The sequence below is a fragment of the Suricata suricatta genome, chromosome 4 (assembly GCF_006229205.1).
Source record: "Suricata suricatta isolate VVHF042 chromosome 4, meerkat_22Aug2017_6uvM2_HiC, whole genome shotgun sequence".
Classification (NCBI taxonomy): domain Eukaryota; kingdom Metazoa; phylum Chordata; class Mammalia; order Carnivora; family Herpestidae; genus Suricata; species Suricata suricatta.
Window position 1 is genome coordinate 67,711,184 of NC_043703.1, and position 21,764 is coordinate 67,732,947.

Here is a 21,764-nt window from a genome sequence, read left to right on the forward strand (position 1 = left end):
ATTTTAAATCATTTGAATGGATCACCATTCTATCTGATGGGCCTACAGGTTCCCACGGGCAAGGGCACTGCACTCGGGGCCTCAATGGTGAGTGGGCTGTTAGGGGGCACATCCTGAACTCCAAAGCCAGACAGGGGATTCCAACAGAGGTTTCATCCGAAGCCTGTCACCTGGGCAGAGTCCTGACCATCCCAAAGTCTCTGTCTGTGGGACATGAATTTATAACTTGGGAATTATAACGCTAATCTCACCTAATCGTTAGGTTAATTACATGAGCTGAAGAATGTAGAAACACCTGGAACAAGGAAGGCAGGCGCATTCTTCTTCTCCCTTTCCTGTGCATCTTCCTAAGTGCAGTAGTGCTGATCTAGGTACCCCCGGCTCAGGATTTTGATTCTGATAGAACAAAATCCCATGAACAAAATCTAATCTGCCTGCAAATAAGATATGCTTATGAGACAATTAAACTCGACTTTCCCATTCCATGTTAAAACAAATTGAATTTCTGAAAGAAGGACTATTTAATATCACTGGGAAAGTCTGCACTGCCTGGCTTACCAATATGAGTAATAATCATTATTACTACAAACATAAGCAAGGACAGGGCCACTAAAGGTAGGGATCCGTGCTCAGTCTCAGAGCAAGACCATGAAAAGCTCACCAATGCCTTTAGGCTTTGTATTCATTTATAGCTATTTGTGAAAAATGTTTGTATTCATTTATAGCTATTTGGCAAGAATACACAAGAGGCCTCAGTAACATGGATCCTGTGAGCACTCCTTGATCTGCACTGCCTCGTTTCAGCTATTTAGCTGAAATTAATCTAGGTCCCTTTACTGAACTATGTTGATTTTTAAAAAATCAGATAGTTAATATCAGTTTCAATTTCCCTTCAATTTTTCAGGAAATTGAAATTTGCCAATATGCTCTTTAAAAAGGAAGAATCTATTTTATGGCAGATAAGGCTGTCCTATATTTGGATCCAAGCATCAAGTGGCAGTCCTAACACTTCTTTCTGTGTAGCTATGGCCCTGCCCCAAAATATTTTTGCGTTTCGGTACCTATGAGGGTTGAAAAAGATGACTGGAAACTATAAAGCACATGTATAAGTTACATATAGTGTTAAGCATAATAAATAAAGAGCATTAATTTTCTTAAAGAATCCTGAACAATTCTTCTTGAAATTGCAGTCTACAAAATTCCTGGGGCTCAAATTTGGTTTGAAACTTACCTAGATGTTTCCTAAGCCAGGATCTGAAAAGCCTGTCTTGTGTTCACACGTACTATTGTGTCAGTTTATTAACCTGACATAAAACCCCAGCATCTTCCACATCATTTTTCTTCGTCTCTTTGTCATATCCAGAGCTTATCCTTAAGAACAATTAGGAATCAGGATCAAATGTGTGCTTACCGAATCTGAAACCGCTACATGAATGAAACTTTCGAGAATGGAAGAACTTAGCTGATCCATGACATCAATCATAGGCCTGTCATCGTCCTGTACGAAGGGTAGGCAGTTACTCTCCGTGGGAAAATGAACCCTTCCCACCCACCCCACTGCCTTTGTTCAGTACATGAATCAGAACAGCTTGCAAGGTAGTGATAAGGGTATTCTCACAGAAAAGTGAGTGCCAAGATGGTGAAAGGTGGTAGATAAAATCCCCTGTGATTCTGAGTTTAGTCTTTCAAGTTTCAGTGGAAGATAATTAGAGCTTCAACTTCACAGTGTACTGAAAAGACATGGACTTGAATTTCAAAAAATCATGCATGTACACAAGGATCTAAACAAAAACTCGTGCCATACGCATCCATTAGAGTGTTCACATTGTCATTAATTTTAAGGAATGGAAACCCCACAAGAATATGCTTTGCCGGGCCACTAAAATGCTACATCCATATGTCACTCATCTGCTAAAATTATTGACTATGATTGAATTTTATTTTGAAAGAAACTGGAATGGAGACTGAGCACATGCTCTATGATATTTATGTTGTATAAAGCTATTTGATAAAAGAAACAAACTTCAGGGTACAGGAGAGAGTATCTTATGGAAACTTCTACACAAATAGTATGGATATATATATGGATATATGTATGTTTGGAAAATTCTTCTACACAAATAGTATATATATGGATATAAGTATGTTTGCCATCCTTTATTATAGAGAAGCTCAGAAATATCAAATTATTTACTTTAAAAGTTTTCAGGAAAGCCTTGGGTTGTCATTATTCATGTCTGAATGAGAATGGCTTAAAATAAAATTGTGGCTGGAAAAACAAAGCACACATATCTCGTAGATAGAACAGACTGGTGGTTGCAGGGTGGGTGAAATGGAGGAAGGGAATCACGAGGCATGAACTTCCAGTTACAAAATAAATTAGTTATGGGGACTATAGCTGATGATACAATAATGCATATTTGAAAGTTGCTAAGAGAGTAGACTGTAAAAGTTCTCAACACAAGAAAAAACTTCTGTAACTCTGTGTGGTGGCATATACTAACTATACTTATTGTAGGGATCATTCCATAGTGTAAACAAATATAGATTCATAATTGTACACCTGAAACTAATATAATGTTGTAGGTCAATGACATGTCAATAAAAAAAATTATACAAAAACAAAGTTGTGGCTGGTCAAAGAAAGTAACATGAGAAATGTTCTTAACACAGTCTTGGAATAGCAGTAAGAGCATGGTTTTTTTTTTTATTTAAAAATATTTTTTTAACATCTATTCATTTTTGAGAGAGAGATAGAGTGTGAGTGGGGGAGGGACAGAGAGAGAGAGAGAGAGGGAGACACAGAATTTGAAGCAGGCTCTAGACTCTGGGCTGTCAGCACAGAGCCTGACGTGGGGCTCAAACCTATGAGCGGTGAGATCATGACCTGAGCCAAAGTCAAAAGCTCAACAGACTGAGCCACCCAGGTGCCCCAAAGCATGGGTTTTATACCTGAAACTAATGTAACAACTGTATGTTAACTATACTTAAAAAGAACATGGGGCTTCAGGGGCTTTCAATTCTGGCTCTGTCACATCCCCACTGTTGATTTTGGGTAAAGAGTTGAATCTCCCTACACTGCAATTTCAGTAAGTGTACCCCGTTGGTAGTAACACGAATTCATAGGTGATCGTGAAGGTTAAATGAGATACTTTGTGTAGAACTCAACACAGTGTCAAGGTAATTATTGTCATCATTACTATCATAGTTACAGACTTAACAGAGTTTTGCCAAAATACAGCATGTCTTAGACATCCATTCACCAGAAACCACAGATGTCCTAAAATATACCACAAAGCCATCTAAAGAAGGCACTGTGATGAATTTGAAAATATTTGGGAAAGACAATGACCCTTCTGTGGATCATAAAACCAACATCAGTGATTTAAAACCAGAAAATGGAAAGTAGCATTTTTCTGAAGAACTAAGTGACATAACTGGTCCTTCTCCCATCGACCTGTGTACTGGGTTTGGCCACCTGGGCTGGCAAGCAACATGCTTAACATGAGAACAAGGGTGTACAGTACTTGACCAAGCATGGAGGTCAGCTGGCCAATCATCCTTAACAATAGGTGCATTTCTCTGTTCTCAGGGGACATATTTTCTTGGGATGGCATTTTCTACAGTTACTGATGAAATTAAACAAATTTCAGTTTGCCAGACTGTTGGATACCTTGATCATTTTAAATGGAACTCATTATTTTCTCAAGTTCATTCTCTAATATAAATGTAATAATATCTTCTTAATTTGATGTTTGCTGAACATTATTGGGAATAATGATCTAGGAGTGTCTGGGCGGCTCAGTTGGTTAAGCATCCGGCTTCAGCTCAGGTCATGATCTCCTGGCCCATGGGTTTGAGCCCTGCATTGGGCTCTGTGCTGACAGCTCAGCACCTGGAGCCTGCTTCAGATTCTGTGTCTCCCTCTCTCTCTGTCCCTCCACCGCTCACACACACACACACACACACACACACACACACTCTCTCTCTCTCTCTCTCTCTCTCTCTCTCTCTCTCTCTCTCTCAAAAATAACTAAACATGGGGTGCCTGGGTGGCTCAGTTGGTTAAGCGTCGGCTTAAGCTCAGGTCACAATCTCATGGTTTGTGGGTTTGAGCCCCTTGTCAAGCTCTGTGCTGACAGCTAGCTCAGAGCATGAAGCCTGTTTCAGATTCTGTATCTCCCTCTCTCTCTGACTCTTCCCTGCTGGTGCTGCCTCTGTCTCTCAAAAATAAATAAAAACCATTTAAAAATTTAAAAAATAACTAAACATTAAAAAAATAAAAAAACAAAGAAAAATGATACACAACTGAACCTTAAAATTCTTCACTTCTTAACAAAGCACCACCTCTTAAAGAATCAAGAATGGTCTTTTTCTATTGCTCTCAGAATAAATGACTCCTATAGATCAAGAATGCTATTTCATCATCAAAAACCCATGATGAATCAAAAATTATTTCTTGACGTCATGTGTGAATGGAAGGACGTAAAACAGCAATGCATTATTTGCAGATTTTCATCTCAATTTCAAAAGAAAGACATGAACTGGAAAATTCAGAAGGATAAACCATACCTCAGGTTGACCCAGGGCAAGAAATAAAGCTCGAATTTCCTTGAGTATTAAAACGGACAGTTTGCGTGTGGCCACCTGGAAACTGCAGAGTAAAACCAGAGCAAAGCCTTCAACAGCATGAAGAACACTGCAGTGGGGACCACGCTCCGACTGAATTCTGTGGCTGGAGCCATTTGGAATTAGCTGTCATGTAACGAGAACACAGTCTATATTCAGAAATATAACAATGGAAGAAGAAGAAACTACTCACATGTGCGTCTTACATGTGACCTTGTAATATTAAAATAAATTACAATGGGGCGCCTGGGTGGCTTAGTCGATTAAGCATCTGACTTTAGCTCAGGTCATGATCTAGCGGTTCGTGAATTCAAGCCCCGCGGTGGGCTCTGTTCTGACAGCTCAGAGCCTGGAGCTGCTTCAGATTCTGTGCCTCCCTCTTTCTCTGTCCCTCCCCCAGTCATGCTCTGCTTTTCTGTCTCAAACATGAATAATAAAACATTAAAAAATAAAATAAATTACAATGGCTTATGATCAGACATGAGTATAAATTCATTATTATTTATGACATAGCATAGATCTTTTTTCTTTAGATCAATTGTTACTTTGAAATACCATCAGCCATCTGTTACCTCTGATAAGAAATAACTTTCAAAGGCAATTAATAAGAACAAAACTGGTTCCATTCATACACCGTTTGCAATTATACCATAAATTCAGTCAAAGTGGCCTAATTTGTTTTTAGTAAGATTCCCTACAGACTTTTGGATACCACCCCATTGAATTTTCAAACATTTATTCCTAATCACACTTACTTACTTGTATTTGTGTTAGATTCTAATCTAGGTTTGTGTGTGCTTATGTGATGGGTTCTTAAAGTTTCCAAACCACAACCACATGGGTCTAAAACAAAATCAAGCCAGACAACAGGCAGATTCCACATCTGTTTCAGTTTTCCCCTTTGACAAGCACGTGCAATCCTTGTTTTTTCTCCCCTGCATGCTCTGGTGTGTGTAAAACACACAGGGAAAGAGGAATGACCTAGGATCTGAGGTCCTGGCTGTTCCCTCAGCACTGCTGTGCTTCCCTGAGCCTCCACATTCCTCAGACTCTCAACTGTGTTCTTCCCTCGCCAGGTCCTCTCTCTATCTGCTCATTCAATGTCAAGTCAGCACTGCCTCTGCTCTCCTGACATTTCTCCTCAACCTGCTCTTCATAATGTCATTAATTTTTACCACTTAGGACTGATGTGTGAAAGAATAAACCATAAGATGGCATTTTCCTCTCTGTGGATATTGGACAAGGCAGCCAATATACTGCAGGGTAGGAAAAAAACACAACTGGTGGGCAGCTAACTTTTATATATGCATGTCCACATCCAGGTCTATGTGCATGTCCACACTGGCTCTGTACCCGTGCCTAGAGCCATTTGCTCTTACACATTTATAATCATAATTCTCTGAAAAGAGCAATTTCTACTCCCTAAATGGTCTTGTGAATGTTAATAAATCTAACCTAATGAAATATCAACCCTGAGTTTCTTGATCACAATTTATACAGTTGGAAAAATTAAGGGCCACCGTGAGTGAGAAAGTTGCTAGGTGACTGGAAGTAAGAACTCCAAAGTTTCTCTGAGCAGCAACATGTTTACATATCTATTATATTAAGGAATATAAATTGGTGGGAAGAGTGTGAAAATTACCTCTGAATTTCTGATCTTGTTGGCTTGTTCGTAGACTTTGCCTTGAGTTTGTATGACCAGCTTCCACTGGGTGAGCAGCTGCAGCAGTAACTTCAGGGATGAATCAAGGAGCGTGTGGTGCATGTCGTTTACTTCCCGGAGGAGGAAGTTGGTAAAGCCAAATAGAACATCTTCTCTCCAGTCGGGGAAGTCAACAAGTAAACCTTGAAGTGAATTTTGTGCAATATGTCGCAGTTCATCGTCCATATGAATAGAGAGCCTGTGAAACGGGTCAAAGACAATAAAAGGATTTGGTTTATTAACTTTTCTTCTAGATCTGTGATGAAACAAATACAGGTCTCTGCTTTTAGTTGTGTCTCAGAAATGGGTCACCCTCCCATATACTCTTCATCTGGCTGCCCTAACATGGACACCTTATATGACCAGGGTGCCTTTATCAAAGCTAAGGAATTAACATAGGTGCAGTGCTATTCACTAAACTACAGATTTTATTCAGCTTTCACCAGTTTTTCACTAATGTCCTTTTTTCTGTTTCTGGATGGAACCTAAAATATTACATGGCATTTAGGTGTATCTGAATACTTTTTAATACATTTTGACTATAGAATAAATTAGTATCAAATCCTATCACATTAAAAATAAGAAAACAGAGTACCAAAGAAAGTAAGGGACTCACCCCGAAGTTCAGTGAAAATGAGTAACTATGGGTTAGATCAATGGTCCACAATTGGTTTTGCTCCACCAAGGGAGACATGGTAATGTCTGGAGACCATTATTGATTGTCACAACTCAGAGACTGCTACTAGCAATTCTCTAGTAGCTAGAAGCTAGTGATCTGGCTAAACATGCACAGGACAACTCCTTACAACAAAGAATTATCTAGACCACAATGTTAATAGTGTCAAGGTTGAGACAACCTAAGTCAACTGAAGAATATCGGGTTATCGGTGGCTTAACCTAAAGTATCATAATGATTTTAAATCTTGACATTGGTATTAACCATCAGTTAACATAGTGTTTTATAGATTCTTTTATTCATTTATTTAAGACACAAATATTTTTGAGACTATCCTGAGACACAGAAATAACAGCCCTTACAATATTGATTTCCGTATGGTCGTGTCTATTGGGTAGGGTGCTTGTAGGGGTGAGATGGTGCTGGTGAGGAAGCAGAGACAGCTTGGTGAAGGGTCTGTGGGCCATGCAAGGAGGCAAATACGGCAGGGAGGGGGTTAAGTGTGTGTGCTCTGGAATCAGAAAGCCCGGATCAGTGTCTTGCCTCTGTCACTTACTAGCTATGTGACCTTGTGCTAGTTACTCAATCTCTCTAAGCTTCAGAGCCTCATTTGGAAAACAAGGATGATAACTGTACTTGCATTTCATAAACTTGTTGTGAGGTTCATTAAGATGACCCATGTACAGCGTATAGCACCACAATGAGTGTGTGGTAAGCACTCAGTAACTTAGCTATTATTAGAAAAAAGAAAAGAACTGTATCTTGAAAGTTATAGGGAATATAACATGATTAGATTCACATCTGAAAAATAAAATAGGCAGAAATATAGAGAAGAAGCCTTAGAGAAGCAACCAGAAGCTGGACAGAGACCAGCGAGGAGGTCACTATATTGACTTAGGTAACAAGTGGTGGGGGCCTGACCCAAGGCAGGGGAATGCTAAGGAAGGAAGACAGAGCAATCAAAGACACTGAGGAGATCGAATTTCTAAGGACTCAGCAGCCTGAAGGCATTCTGTGTTGGAGAATAAAATGGCTGAGTCACTGAGAGTGCCCCCAAATGGCCAATATTCTCCTCAAGGAAAGGGAGGAAACACTGGGACCCAGAGTGGTTAAAATACTGCCTCAAAGTCCAGGATTCCAGTTTAGGACATCTAACCCTTAATCCAGTTTTCTGCAAGAAAACAAGTTTGGTATAGTTCTATATTTCTGAATAAACATGATTTCAAAAACTTGATAAGCAAACACTTTCCATATTCTCTAAAGCATAAAAGCACACTAATTGGTCCAAATTTGACAATATAAACCAGACAAAAGCTTGTTACTGAGCAGATATATACCAAGTTAGGGAAAATGTATTTCCTGTTGCAAAAGCAAGTGATGTTCTACAAAGCTGCTGAGAAGGAAGATGTAAGTTATTTCTTCGGATTAGACTTGCCTCCCCCCGCCCCGCCCCCCCCCCAACGAGTCTATAGTTCCTATGGACATCGCCAAAGATTCCTTTACCTGAGCTTCCGGTTTAGGACTAGCGAAGGTGGGAGTTTACAAACATTCTTTGTATTTTAATCAACACCTCTATTTTATTTTATTTTTAAAATGTAAGTGTAACTTTAATGTATAACACATAAAACCTGGGTTAAAGCTGGGATTAAGGGCCTGAAGCCCACCCATTTGGGAAGAAACATTACTCTTATAAGCACCCTTGAGTCATTCTGCAGCCTATGGTTTAAAAACAATTGTTTATAAAAAAACACTTGAAGTCATTTTCCTATTTTAAGTTCATGATTCTTATTTATTATATTTACACCTGTCTGTGGTCCTGAATGTTTTAAAGAATAAGCTTCCATAGGTGATGAGCCACCTTTAGGATGGGAAGAATAGGCACTCAGTAAATGTTAACTGATGGTAACACACCAGTGCAGAGGTTCTGGAGGCCCTGCTTTCAGTGATCTAGAAGGGCTGAGCAGTGTGATCATGAGGGCATGTGCTGTTCCCACAGACTGTTAATCCGTAAGTAAGAGTGTGGGTTAAATGGAGAAAAATCAGGGGCACCTGGGTCAACAGTCGGTTGAGCGTCCAGCTTCAGCTCAGGTCATGATCTTGCAGTTCGTGGGATAGAGCCCCACATCGGGCTCTGTGCTGACAGCTAGCTCAGAGCCTGGAGCCTGCTTCAGATTCTGTGTCTCCCTCTCTCTCTGACCCTGCCCTGCTCACACTGTCTCTCTCTCTCTCTCAAAAATAAATAAAACATTAAAAAAAATTTTTTTAAAAAGGAGAAAAATCAGAACTTGAGCAAGGCTACCTTCTTGGTTGGGCAGGTCAGACAAATGACTTTTAATGGAAACTGCTTTCATAAATGAGAGCCCAGATTCACATAGGATCAGCTTAGTACTTCTAAGTTATCTTGGTGTGTAGAGGTACACGAATGAAAAGGGAATGATTTCATATTCACAAACCATATCCAGAAGAAAAAATCCATTAGAAGAAATAGCCCCTTCTAAACTATGGCAGGAAAAACAAAAGGTTATTAGGAAAAGGTGAGGAATCCGCTGCCCTATAACATCATCAAGGGCAGCAGAAGGAAAGATGGTTTTATTTATTTATTTTTATTATTTTTTTTAACATTTATTTCTTTTTGAGAGAGAGACTACAAGAGGGGCAGAGAAGGAGGGAAAGAGACAGAGGATCCAAAGTGGGCTCCATGCTGGGCGTGCAAAGCCAGATGCGGGACTGGAACTCACAAACCATGAGATCACGACTTGAGCCAAAGTCCGATGCTTTGGCATTGGTGCCAAAGTCCAGGCACCCTGGAAAGATGGTTTTAAAGTGAAGCCCAGGAGACAATGGTTTTCAAAAGTAGGAATTTGCTGACAGGTGGGTGGATAGCTTTTGGAATAGTTCACCAGAAGTGGCTGGAATTTCCTATCTGCAGGTATTAAGCAATGAACTTGCATCTATTTATGGTGCTCTGAACTGTATCTCAATTAAAAGAAATTAAAATTAAAGAAATAATTAAGTGGTTTATTGAGGCAATATATGCAATTGAGACTATAGGTCTCAGATACCCAGAACAAGTAGCCACATATTAAAAGGAGAATGAAAAATATATAATAAATATTTTTCAGGTACCCCAGAAGATTGTGAAACTGTGTACACATTGCCTCATAAGTCTCCACAAATTGTAAGGAAACACTGCATAAGAAGTGTTTGTCATTTTGCATCAAACCAATGACATTTGTCACTGCCATTTGGCTTCAGGAAAATTCTGTTCATTTGGGCAACTGATTTTACTCTTCTGAAGTTCAAATCTCCTCCTCTGAAAATAGGACTAAATATGTGCCCAACTTTCCTTAACATAATGTGTCTGAAAATGCATTGTACATCATGGCATAATCTTTTATGCAAATACAGAGATGCTTAAAAATAATAACTCACATTTGCTGAGAGCTTACTGTGTGCTAGGCACTACGTAAAGTGATTTATATGCATTATTTGATTCTAACAACCTTATGACAAATTGTTGAAAGGGAAAGGTAGACAATGAATGGCAACCCCTTAGTGCATAAGCCGTGCTGCAGGAAGTGACAGAGGACAGGGGCCTGTATGCTGTTGGGGGAAAGGTCCTTCCTGTGGTCAAGGGACAGAACAGGAAACATCTGGGAGCACAGTAAGAGAAAAATGATGCCCATGGCCAAGGACACAAGTAAGCTCCCCTGCTATGTGGAGAATCCCAGGGGTACCCAGACAGCTGGGAAGGGCAGGCTCTGTGAGCGCAGGAAGGAAATTCTCCCCAGGGATCTTACCATGATGTCAGGACAGCCAGCGTACCTTCCATGGAGCCTAAGGGGAAGGGTTCCTCACACAGCCACCGTAAGTAGGCTGAGCAATGCCCATAAAATCAGAAATGTAGTAGCATGAAGAAAGGGGTTGTTTGCCAGTTCATTCTATACACTGCTGTCCTGCTAAACATACTACTGTAAGTCTGAGGTCAGAGTATCTGTGGTATGTAGCCATTACCTGAAATGCTGGGAAGGGACTCTGGGGACAGTCATATGGGACATATCCTTGAAATTCCTTATTGAGGAAACTGAGCTTGGGCGGGTTGAGGGGCACACAGGGAGCTGGCATGGCTGTTGGTCTTATTTTGCCAGATTTAAAGAAAACCAAGTTTTTCTCCAGTAACAGCATACCATGGATGTGACCTTGAAATATCTGAACTAAAAGGGCTCATACTTCTCTGACTAGACCGTATATTGTCTCAAGAGTCAACTCAGTCCCAATGCGATTGATGGTGGGGAAATAAAGTAACTACAGACTTGAAACCCACAGTTATTGCTGTTAGATTTCTTCACTTTGTCCTCGGACCCTCTCAAGGAGGTCTGAAGGGCTCATTTTCTCATAGGTTAATGGGACCTAGTATGTAGGTCGAGCACTCCAAGTTATCTTTCCCTTGAGGAGAACAGCTTCGGCTTCTTTTAAAGTTTATGAAAAAGGCCTCTTGACAAGCTTCCCATATAAGTCCAGTCATTTTCTTGATTTCTAAGACTTGAACTCTCAAGAATGTTTATTTGCTCTTTCCCCTCATAAAAACAGTGCCCATCGCTTTGGGCTTTGTAAGAATGTACGTAATAATAAACACGATGCACCATAAATAGCATTGACATTCCAACCAAGTCTAAGAGAATTCCCTTCTGGCATGCCTGGCACCATGGTCAGCAGATTTCAGGCGTCACTGGATTCAGTGATCAGAGTGACTCCAGAGGTAAGAGTCTCCCCCACAGAGTCACAGCAAAATAACATCAGAGACTGTACCTGAATGCTGCATGACATTTCAAAAACTTAGTATTTCAAAGGCCTTAGTGCACATCATTGTCACCAGTTAGGAGTTCACTGACATCAGTGAACTTTCCTTCTGCTTCAGTTGAACTGAAACTGCCTTTTCCCTGCTGACACATTTCCCCTTGGATTAACCAAAGCGCACGCCTATGACATTTTGCCTTCTCAACAGTCTTAAGAGATAGGCAGTGTTATTCCAATTTCATGAAGGCAAAAAGGCTGCAGGGTTAAACAATTTGTCTAGATCACATGGTTCGTAAAATTGCAAGAGTAGGATTGCAAACTCCAGGATTTTCAAATGATTCCATTTCATTACCATTTTTGGGTACTTCCTCTAAATCTCTCAGATGGTAGTCTCTAATTCTCTGATGGTTCACAGGCCATGACAAGCAGTCTTCTGTCCCCTAATTTCTCACTGCCATATCTAGCCCTCCACTCGGCAACCCCTCCTCTGTCCAGACACTTGACTCCTACTCACCCATGTCCTCCACTGCTGTCCCTGGAACACCAACAGGCTGCTCACAGACCTTTCGGGGGTCACCTTGCATCTGGCACCTGCTTCACAGCTTTTCTTTACTCTCAGTCTTTGCCATCATCCTGGGATACTCGACTATTGTAATATCTTAGTCTCTTATTTCTCAGCTTCCCTTACCCCCAAATCAACAGGATCATTATTCTTTGGGATTCTCTACCCTTTGTTCCTCCTTAGATCTTCTCACCCAGAGCTGGAAGCCCCTCTTTGATCCAGGCTTATTTTTTCTTCCTTTCCACTGCTTCCCTACTTCCAACGAATGTGCTCTTTGTTCACATTCTGGTTGTTAAGCTTCAGCAAAAGCCTAGGCTGTAACTTTATTTAAACTTCATAATCTTCTTAAAATATGTCCTCCACATGGAATGGAAGAAAGAAGGGTGCATGGCATGGAGGTTGCTGATTACAGGTAGCAGTGACCAAAGGCAACTAGGAGGGTGGATGGCTTTGGTCAATGAGCACTGGGGCTTGATGAAACAGTGGTTTTCAAAGTAATAGATCTTCAGTCAGTCTCACAATCCAGCACCATCATGTGCTAGTGGGGACTGGCAGAAGAAAAGGGGCAGCCTTTTCTGTGCTTGGACCATAGTAGGCTACAAAAGATATTAACTGACAGCTGTGAGGGGTGACCTAGAGGAGTCAGAGGAGAGGGCATGATGACCACAATAACCAGAAACCTGCGGAGATACTCTGAAGCTGTGGGATGGCCAGTGGTGGTCTGCAGTCACATGGGATGAGGGCTTGGGTTATTTTATTTAGATATTGATGAGAAGGATGCTTTCCAAGGGCTAGTGAACATGGGTAAATGAGGTCATGCGAAATGCATCTTTCATTTAGTCGACATTAGTATTTGTTATCCTTCTCTGGGCTTTCTTCTATTCCACCATTATCAGATTAACCAGACTAAAATAATATTTTTTATAACATTATTCTCTTACTTAAAACTCCATTGGTCCAAATGCCTCAGCTAATAGTAAAGATTAACTAAAAATTTACCACTCCAGTCTTATTTCTATGCCTTTTTATCACTGGCTCTCTATATTCTCTTTTCTTTATTTTTATAAGTCAAGGAGGACTTTTGTTTGTTCTCATTCCACTCCCTTCATGCACCCCATGTCTAATGATTTTGTACTCTAAATTGCTTATAAGTCATGTCACTTTTGATTTTAATTTAAAGGCACATAACTGTCAACTAGGGCTTCAGATCAATATGTGAAAATTATGCTTATTTAACTATGACAACATAATTTTACTCAAAGCAAATAACTTGAGGTTCTAGTTGGACTGCACATTCTTTTGGACAATGTTGGGAGATGATAAATATATGGTTTTGGGGCAGATTTCTGAAGCACTAAAAATAGCTAAGAATTCTTGTTACCCGTCTTGGCCCCGCAGGGGTCTGTGGGCCTCAGACCCTGAACGAACCCTTCTCCAGGCAGACCCAGCTCCTCATTTCCTAGTCTCACCTCTGTGTCTTTCTCATGTCACTCTCTTTACCTTTCTGAGTTCTATGTCAAGTTTCACCTTCTCCCAGAACTGATTTGATGACTTCCTTGGTCCCCAGTAATCCCTCTGACCACTGAACTCATGTATTGCACGTTAGGTGCCATGAGTGTATAGTTTCAGGACTTGGATTGTTGGCTGCCCTATACCTTTATGTATTTGCTTCTACTTTGGATATGAAGCCCCTTGAACATGAGGAAAAAAAGCAAAAAACATTTCTTTATTCCTCCTTGCCTATACATAGTACCTAGAATAATGTCTCATTTAGTAATTATCTGTGAATTTTTAATAATCATTCTTTTTTGTTGTTGTTGTTAAGAATCACGCCAAAGGGCTACAATCAATTTGATCAAATAAACCCCGTGCAGTTCTCACTCACCTTGCCAGCAAGTCAATAAGTTCAAGTTTTGACATCCCATCAGGAAGGAGTCGAGGGATAGCAGCAACACAGGTCCTGAAAAGATCTATTTTTGGCTTTCTCTCACCCCTAGAGTTGGAAAACAAACATGGGCCAAAGGCTGTAAAACGCTTTTTAAAAAATCAATCAAATATGTGAAAAAGGACTAGAATCCAGGCCTTCTGAAATCACTGCCTGGTATTTACTGCATATTATTCTCAAATGTTTATGACCTTTATAGCTTGGCCAGTTCTAGGAGAACTCAGAAAGATTTAAACATTAGAGGTATATATCTAAAGGGACAAATGCCAATGTTGACAGCATTCTGCCATCAGTTTGCCATTCAGTTGGGTTCCGTTGGGATTTGGTCCCTGTGGACTGCAGTTAAAACACTAAATTCACAAACATGCCTAAATGCATCAGCATGTAACAAGAAGGCTGCAGTCATTCCTACATTCAGCATTTAAAAATAGGATTTTAGAATATACAAGGAATGGTGCCTCTAACAAGGATGACATCTGGAAGCTTCTCTCCCTAGCGAATTATGTTTCTCTTCTGGAGTCCCCACTGTCATTAAAAAAAAAATTAAGTGCTTCTAAAAATAAGTCTTTCATAATGTCAAGTAAACTCCTGAATTCTATACATTTGTGCTTCCAATTCTTATTTTTAAAATTACACGGATGAGCCTGACCTCTATGGAGATTCCTTCCCTCTTTTAATTGTCCTGATATTATGAAGGCTTAAAGATAATTAATGTTATTGGGATGAGCACTGGGCGTAGTATGGAAACCAAATTTGACAATAAATTATATTAAAAAAGATAATGTCTTCTATATTCTGTTGTAAAATCTGAAGGAACACTAAATTTTGTGATAAATTATTTTAATTTTGAGTTGCTTAAATAGGTAAATGATGCTCAACCACATATTTTGTCAATACCTTTATGAAAAAACTACACTACCCATCAAATCCTTCAAATACCCTAAGTGATAAAATATAGCAACATATTTAAATTCTGAACTTCTGAGAATAATTATAAAACTGTCATGAAATTAGTGCTACTGTAGGACACAAACACAATGATGAAAATGCGAAGTAGCATAAAGTAATTCTGTTTTGGAATAGAAACTGAGGGCAGAATAGAAACGTGGCAGGTAGAATCCACCCTGTCTATAATCAGACAACAATTCTGCTTGGTGACATTACTTTTTTTGCATGGCTTTGTTTAGTTTGTCAGGAATGAATGCAAAACTGTTTATGTGAAAAATAAAACACATACATGTTGACTTCACAAATACTCTGCTTTTGCAGAAAGTTATAGGATTATTTTCTCTCCTTTTCCATTGCCCCTTCTGCAGGGATGTATGAGCACGGGAGAAGAAGCCATTGCACAGTGGCTTTTAATCAACTGAAGGAAAGAGGAGTCTTCAAGTGACATCTTCAGTTAACTGTACCGAGTTAGAGCTTAGTGATCGCTCCTGATGGTTCATTTGCAACACACTGAGTTCTTTAAATAGTTCTTCTAGCTTGCTCACCAGATGTTTTAAACAGCTGGGATTATTTTCATATCTGTTGGAAAACAGATGACCCTGCCTGGCCTGAAGTATAAGGCAAATTCCGTGAGGCTTCCAAGCTGATAAAACAAACCTCGATTAGAAACTCTAATGGGTACGTGATTTCCTTTTACTACTGTAGTCCTTGCTTTCTGGGCTTTTATAGGAAGCAAGTGAACCTTCCCCCTTTCCACAACATAATTCTTATTAACAGATATTATTATTATTTTCTAGCATGGACCACAAAAGGGATGAAGAATGGAAATGGAGCAACATAGAATGCTTAATGTTCAAGTTCATAGCCTAAGCAGGATGCGGGAAACTGGGGGATCGAATATTAACTCTAATAATGGTTGCTGTTAGTGTGGTATGGACCTCCACGGTCTTCTCTTAAATGCTTGTTTCCCTAATGTTTTTCTTTGTCTTCTGGAAATGTAGCAATAAATTATTTCCTACTCTGGGATCTGCCTTAAAATGTAGCATAGACAGTATTCCTAGCCCTATTTGGGGGTCTTACGATGACTGAACAGGAAAAAGTAAAGAATCACCTTAGAAAATGTTTAAAGTGTTGGTTAAAATACAAACAAAATGTTTACAGTTACATTTAAGCCTGTACCTTTTTATGGTTTTGAATATATTGTTTTGGTCCTGACAGTTCGTTATGATCTCTTGATTATCAATACAGTTTTCCTTTAAAAGATTTTCTTTACTATTTTTTCAGGCAAACAACCATATGGCAGAAGTTTTGAGAGCATTTCTTTTGGGGTGCCTGGGTGGCTCAGATGGCTAAGTGTCCAACTTCAGCTCAGGTCATGATCTAACGGTTCGTGGGTTCGAGCCCCACACTGGGCTCTGTGCTGACAGCTAGCTCAGAGCCTGGAGTCTGTCTTCAGATTCTCCCTCTCTCTCTGACCCTCCCCTGCTCGCTCACTTGCTCTCTCTCTCTCTCTCTCTCAAAAATAAATAAAACATGAAAAAAAGAAAGCATTTCTTGAATCTTCTACATTATCAATTGAAAATTGCTTCAGTATATTAAAAAAGAATGTACTGATGAGGTTAAAGGTTGACAATCTGGCCATTTGTGAGGTTGGAACCAGAGCTGGAGACAAGACGTTTGATGTTATTCATCTTGTCAGTTTTAATTTTTGCAATCATTTAGGGAGAAATCTAAAGCAATGTGATCATTTAAAACAAATGAGTGGCAAGCTGCAGGATGATATGCATTGTATAAGCCCATTTTTGTACAACAAATACATATATGCATATATTTGTATTGACATAAGGAAGGTTCGGAAAGGAATCACACGGAGTCAAGGAATGGTCACAGATTTCAAGTGGAGCTCTGAGGAGGAGGTTTTCAATTTAACTTTCTATACTGCTAAATATGTAGTTAGAATAATTCTGCATGTTATACTTTGTCTTATCATGTATTGTTTGGTTTTGTCATACTTCATTTTTGCTGTGCTGCCATTGGAATAAAAACACACACCCACAACATGAATTTCCCTGTATAAGTAACAGTCTCCCAACAAACTGTGGTATTTGGAACTGGAAATGCTTAGGGACAAAGGTAGCTTTCCCGATTATATTTTTGGAAAATCATGCCACAGATGCCACATATAATTTAATTCACAGTCCAACGACAAAATCTGAACTTTCTTAAAGTGTAAATTTTATAACCTAATCCTAATTCCTGCCATAACAAATCAAAAGCAGCAACTACGAGTTGTATGACTTCCTTCTGCAGAGACAGAGAGAGAGAGACACCATGAGCAGGGGAGGGTGAGAGAGAGAGGGAGACACAGAATCCAAAACAGCCTCTAGGCTCTGAGTTAGCTGTCAGCACAAAGCTCAATGCGGGGCTTGAACCCATGAACCCTGAGATCATGACCTGAGCTGAAGCTGGGCACTTAACTGACTGAGCCACCCAGGCGCCCCTGGAGAGCTCTAATTACAGAGCTACATCTTAGATTTTGCCTAAGTGCACTTGATTTCAAATGAATAGTTACATTCAAAACTATACATTATTTGTTTCAAGATCCAGTATTTGTATCACACGGTTGCATGGAGATTATTAAGCACACGTAACTCTCACAGTTCAGGAACCATCACTAGAAACACGTGAATTTGAAATTTATAAAGATGGAATGTTGGCAAACTGGTGATGTCACTCCAGCACGTAAACTGTGACGGAGCAAGCTTGGGAGCAACATACCGCTTCTGAAAAATGTGGACCAGTGAAAGTCTCAGGCTCCCTTTTCTGACTTACTAGCCTAACGATATTTGAGATATAACTGAAACAGATCAATCTGAAGTTTGACCTTATTTTCAGAGTTAGTCATATACTGTCAAGGTACATTTTTACTATCCTTAGCACTTCTTAGAACTCTGATGTGAGGAAGAGGAGAACAAAATACGGAATGAATGGGGAAAATCTCTGCTGGTACATTTTGGCTAATTAATCCTTCATCACACACTTAGTCCTCACTGTACTCACGTGATCATGTCTTCAGGTTCTTTGTTTAGCATCTGAACGTTGGTTAGCATCATACACCTTCCCACTTCTTTATCGAGGTGCCTTAAAATGTTGTCCACAGCTTTTCGTACTTGAGAGTAATATAATGACATCCCTGGAAAATGTGCATTATAGTTACATCTTTGACTAAATCCATCTAGGAATGAAATAGTAGTTTGTTCATCCTCTATGACATGTTTTTACTGAAGACCGTCTATGGGTCAACGGCTTCATTAAGCAGATTCTAATTCAATCCCTTTTCTGGAGAACACTGCCATAGTGTCCTGAACTTAGTAGATGTTCACCAAATAATCACTGAAATTTAATAAATAGGAATTCTAATACATCAAAGGGAAATATTTTCTAAAAGAGTTAAAATAAAAAGGAAATAGAAAGTTTTGCTTTAGAATTTTTATGTTTTTGATTAGCACAAGAAAATTCACCATCATTACTGATTATGTGAATAAAGAATAATTCTTATTTGGGGATGGGATTTTAATAAGTGTATTGTTCTCTGAAATATATGTATAGATTTTTTTAGTCAAATAAACAAAAAATGGCTTCACATAAGTTTTAAAATGAAGGAAAATATTTTAACTATAGTATTTTTACCGTTCTTATTAAATAAAGTGTCAGTGTTCTTTGTAGAAGTTAAATATGTGAGGCCTATGCATTTCATGTATGTATACGCATTTCATATGTTATATATATAATACAAATGAAAAGCAAATTGCTTTGCATTTAAAATTTGTACTTTAATGAAATCATTATTAATGATTATTTTTTCATACATTAAATCTTTCTGAATGCCCTGGCACATTTCCTAATTAAAGATAAACATCTTAAAGCAAGAAGTCTCCTCAAATTTCCTGCAGATCTTTGACACAGCAATTATTTTAACAATATTTGTAGGTTTCTAAACTCAAGTATTCAGCAAGAAAGGAACAAATGCAAAAAGTCACCTCTTTGGACTAAGATAGCTAAATTAAAAAGAAAATAATCTCATGTAGGCTAAACCCACAATATAACCTGGCATGTGTGGGATGTGGAAAGCTTAAAACAGGGATTAAACTAATTTTACAAGGAAAAAAAAAAAGAAGGAAAGGAAGTATAAAAATGAAGCAACTAACAAATGGATATTTGTTCGGTTGCTCTATAAACAGGATATCTACCAAAGGACACAGATATCTCAGAAATTTACTGTAAAATGTAGATAATCAATATTAAAAGTTTGAAAAGACCATAGATAAAAGTCTAACATTTAAATGGCAAAATGTTTACCAGGAAGTTCCAGAAAGTTTAAAGGGCAGTAAAACAAAGCACAGCATGAATCAATCAAAACAATTAACGTTGGAATGTTACCACTACTTGTATAAAAATGTTTTAACAGTGCGGCTCACTGAGGGTAAGTAGCCACGGGTCATTAGAACGGCTTACCAAGGCCCACCTCTAACCTGTCTCGGAGACCCACCTATCGTTTTGGCTTCCTCTTCAGTTAGCGTTTTACTCAGGTATGTTTTCTTCACCCTCAGCGTGTTTCCTGAAGGGAGAACCGCTCCTGTCACCGGCATGGGGGGCTCGCCGTCTTTCTGCTGCAAGCTATCGGCTATTACTAGGAAGGCCCGTAAGCCAATGTTCATTCTCTGTAAGAGATCATGTGTTCATAATAAAAAGAAAAACCCAATTCCTGTAGTGGAATTTAACCATCAGCCTCTGAGAGACGTTAGCATGGCTTGCTATCCAGATTAGCACGAGAAAGTAATTTAAAAGGCACAAGAATTTAGGCCAAACCTATGAATGTTAAATTAAGTTTCTGTCACTGTTTGCGTGGCACACGAAGACAACGGGAAAGGTTTTCACCCTACTTGGACGGTATGTTTGAGAGGGTCATGCTCCTGTCTGGGGAATCCTGGTACACCTCAAAGGGAAGGCAGCCGTCCTCTGGAGCAGCTGCAACTAAGGTAAACTGAGGTAAACAAAGAGCTCATAGGTCTCCTGGGAGAGGGACAGAGACGCCCCGTGTGTTAATTCACAAGGGGTGAATTAAAACAAAGAGGAGTTTCAAATGTGAGTCACAAAATAAAAATGGTTTTCTCTGAATGGCAAGTTGATGACTCCCAATTCAAAAAGACTGGGAAGTGTAAAAATATCTTTTAAAAGTTCAATGCCACTGAACTTGCTACTGACAAAAAAAAACGCATGAGCTTATAAGAAGAAATGCCATTCGGGGCCAGATCACGATCATCCTCAGGCTCAGGTAAAGCATAATAGTGTCTCTGAAAGATGACTCAGTGCGATAGTTGCTACCAGTAGCAATATCTTAAAAGGTCAGAAAGTACTCAAACATTTGTACTTCCTTAACAGCCATGTGTAATGCATTTATACTCATATTTTCATGAAGTAATACATGAATACATATTACATGAAGTAATGTTTCCAAAGCAGGCTACTACCTAACAGCAGAAAATAATACTTATTGCTGCCAACCATGATACTCTAGTTATAATTTACTGAGTCCCTAAAATATATCCAGAACTGCTCATTAATTCTCATTTTATAAACAGCCATGCAAGGAAAGCACAATTATTCCCATTTCTCAGATGAAGAAACTGAGGCCATCTAAGAATAGGTGGGAAGCTATATGCAAGTCAAGTTTGCCCCAGTTGCCTATTCTGTGGTATAGGATTACATTCTATAACACAAATAACATAGCTCCTATTCATTTTGAAACTTTTCAAGCTTCCAGGAACAATGATATTTTAACCAGGATTTGGTGAATATTTTTCTGGCTCGTTTGTACTGATCCAATGTATATTTTATGATTCAATAATATTCTTTCTCCAGTTTCTAGAATGAAAGAGTATTAACTTTAAAAGACTTCACTGTGGGGAGCGCCTGGGTGGCTCAGTCAGTTAAGTGTCCAATTTTGGCTCAGGTCATGATCTCACGGTTCATGGGTTCGGGCCCCGTGCCGGGCTCTGTGCTGACAGCTAGCTCAGAGCCTGGAGGCTGTCTTAGGATTCTGTGTCTCCCTCTCTCTCTGACCCTCCCTTGATCAAGCTCGCTCTCTCTCTTTCTCTCTCAAAAATAAACAAAACATTAAAAAAAAAGATTTAACTGTGTATTGAAAGTCCATTCATTTCCTCATTCATTTTAGTAGTTCATGACATGTATTCTAGGCTTGTGTATTTTTCTCAAGAAATAGTAATGTGTTGGGTGAGGAAGTAGAATGTCCAATGCATGAAATGCAATACAAATAGAGTAACTGTGGATTGACGTCAATGGCCAAGTCTCAGTTATTTGCATCTCCAATTTATGAACCACCCTGGCCGGTTCTCTGAATTTTCCTTCCCTCTGGATAATACTAAGGGCAGAAGTAAGATGGGATAGTTTGGGACATATAGTTTCAATCTGACGTCACAATTTC

At 39.3% G+C, this 21,764-nt stretch overlaps 1 protein-coding gene across 1 annotated transcript in view; it reads right to left on the reverse strand.

Moving 5' to 3' along the window:
* The window catches only part of FRY (FRY microtubule binding protein), a 261,360-nt gene that overhangs the window by 111,382 nt on the left and 128,214 nt on the right, over positions 1–21,764 (reverse strand). Inside the window, exons 15-20 of the mRNA XM_029938476.1 lie at positions 19,809–19,980; positions 18,320–18,452; positions 14,252–14,359; positions 6,272–6,530; positions 4,573–4,755; positions 1,412–1,498 (exon numbers count right to left, since the gene is read on the reverse strand). Of these exons, the coding sequence (XP_029794336.1) occupies positions 1,412–1,498; positions 4,573–4,755; positions 6,272–6,530; positions 14,252–14,359; positions 18,320–18,452; positions 19,809–19,980 (942 nt within the window). The remainder of the gene's footprint in view (positions 1–1,411; positions 1,499–4,572; positions 4,756–6,271; positions 6,531–14,251; positions 14,360–18,319; positions 18,453–19,808; positions 19,981–21,764) is intronic.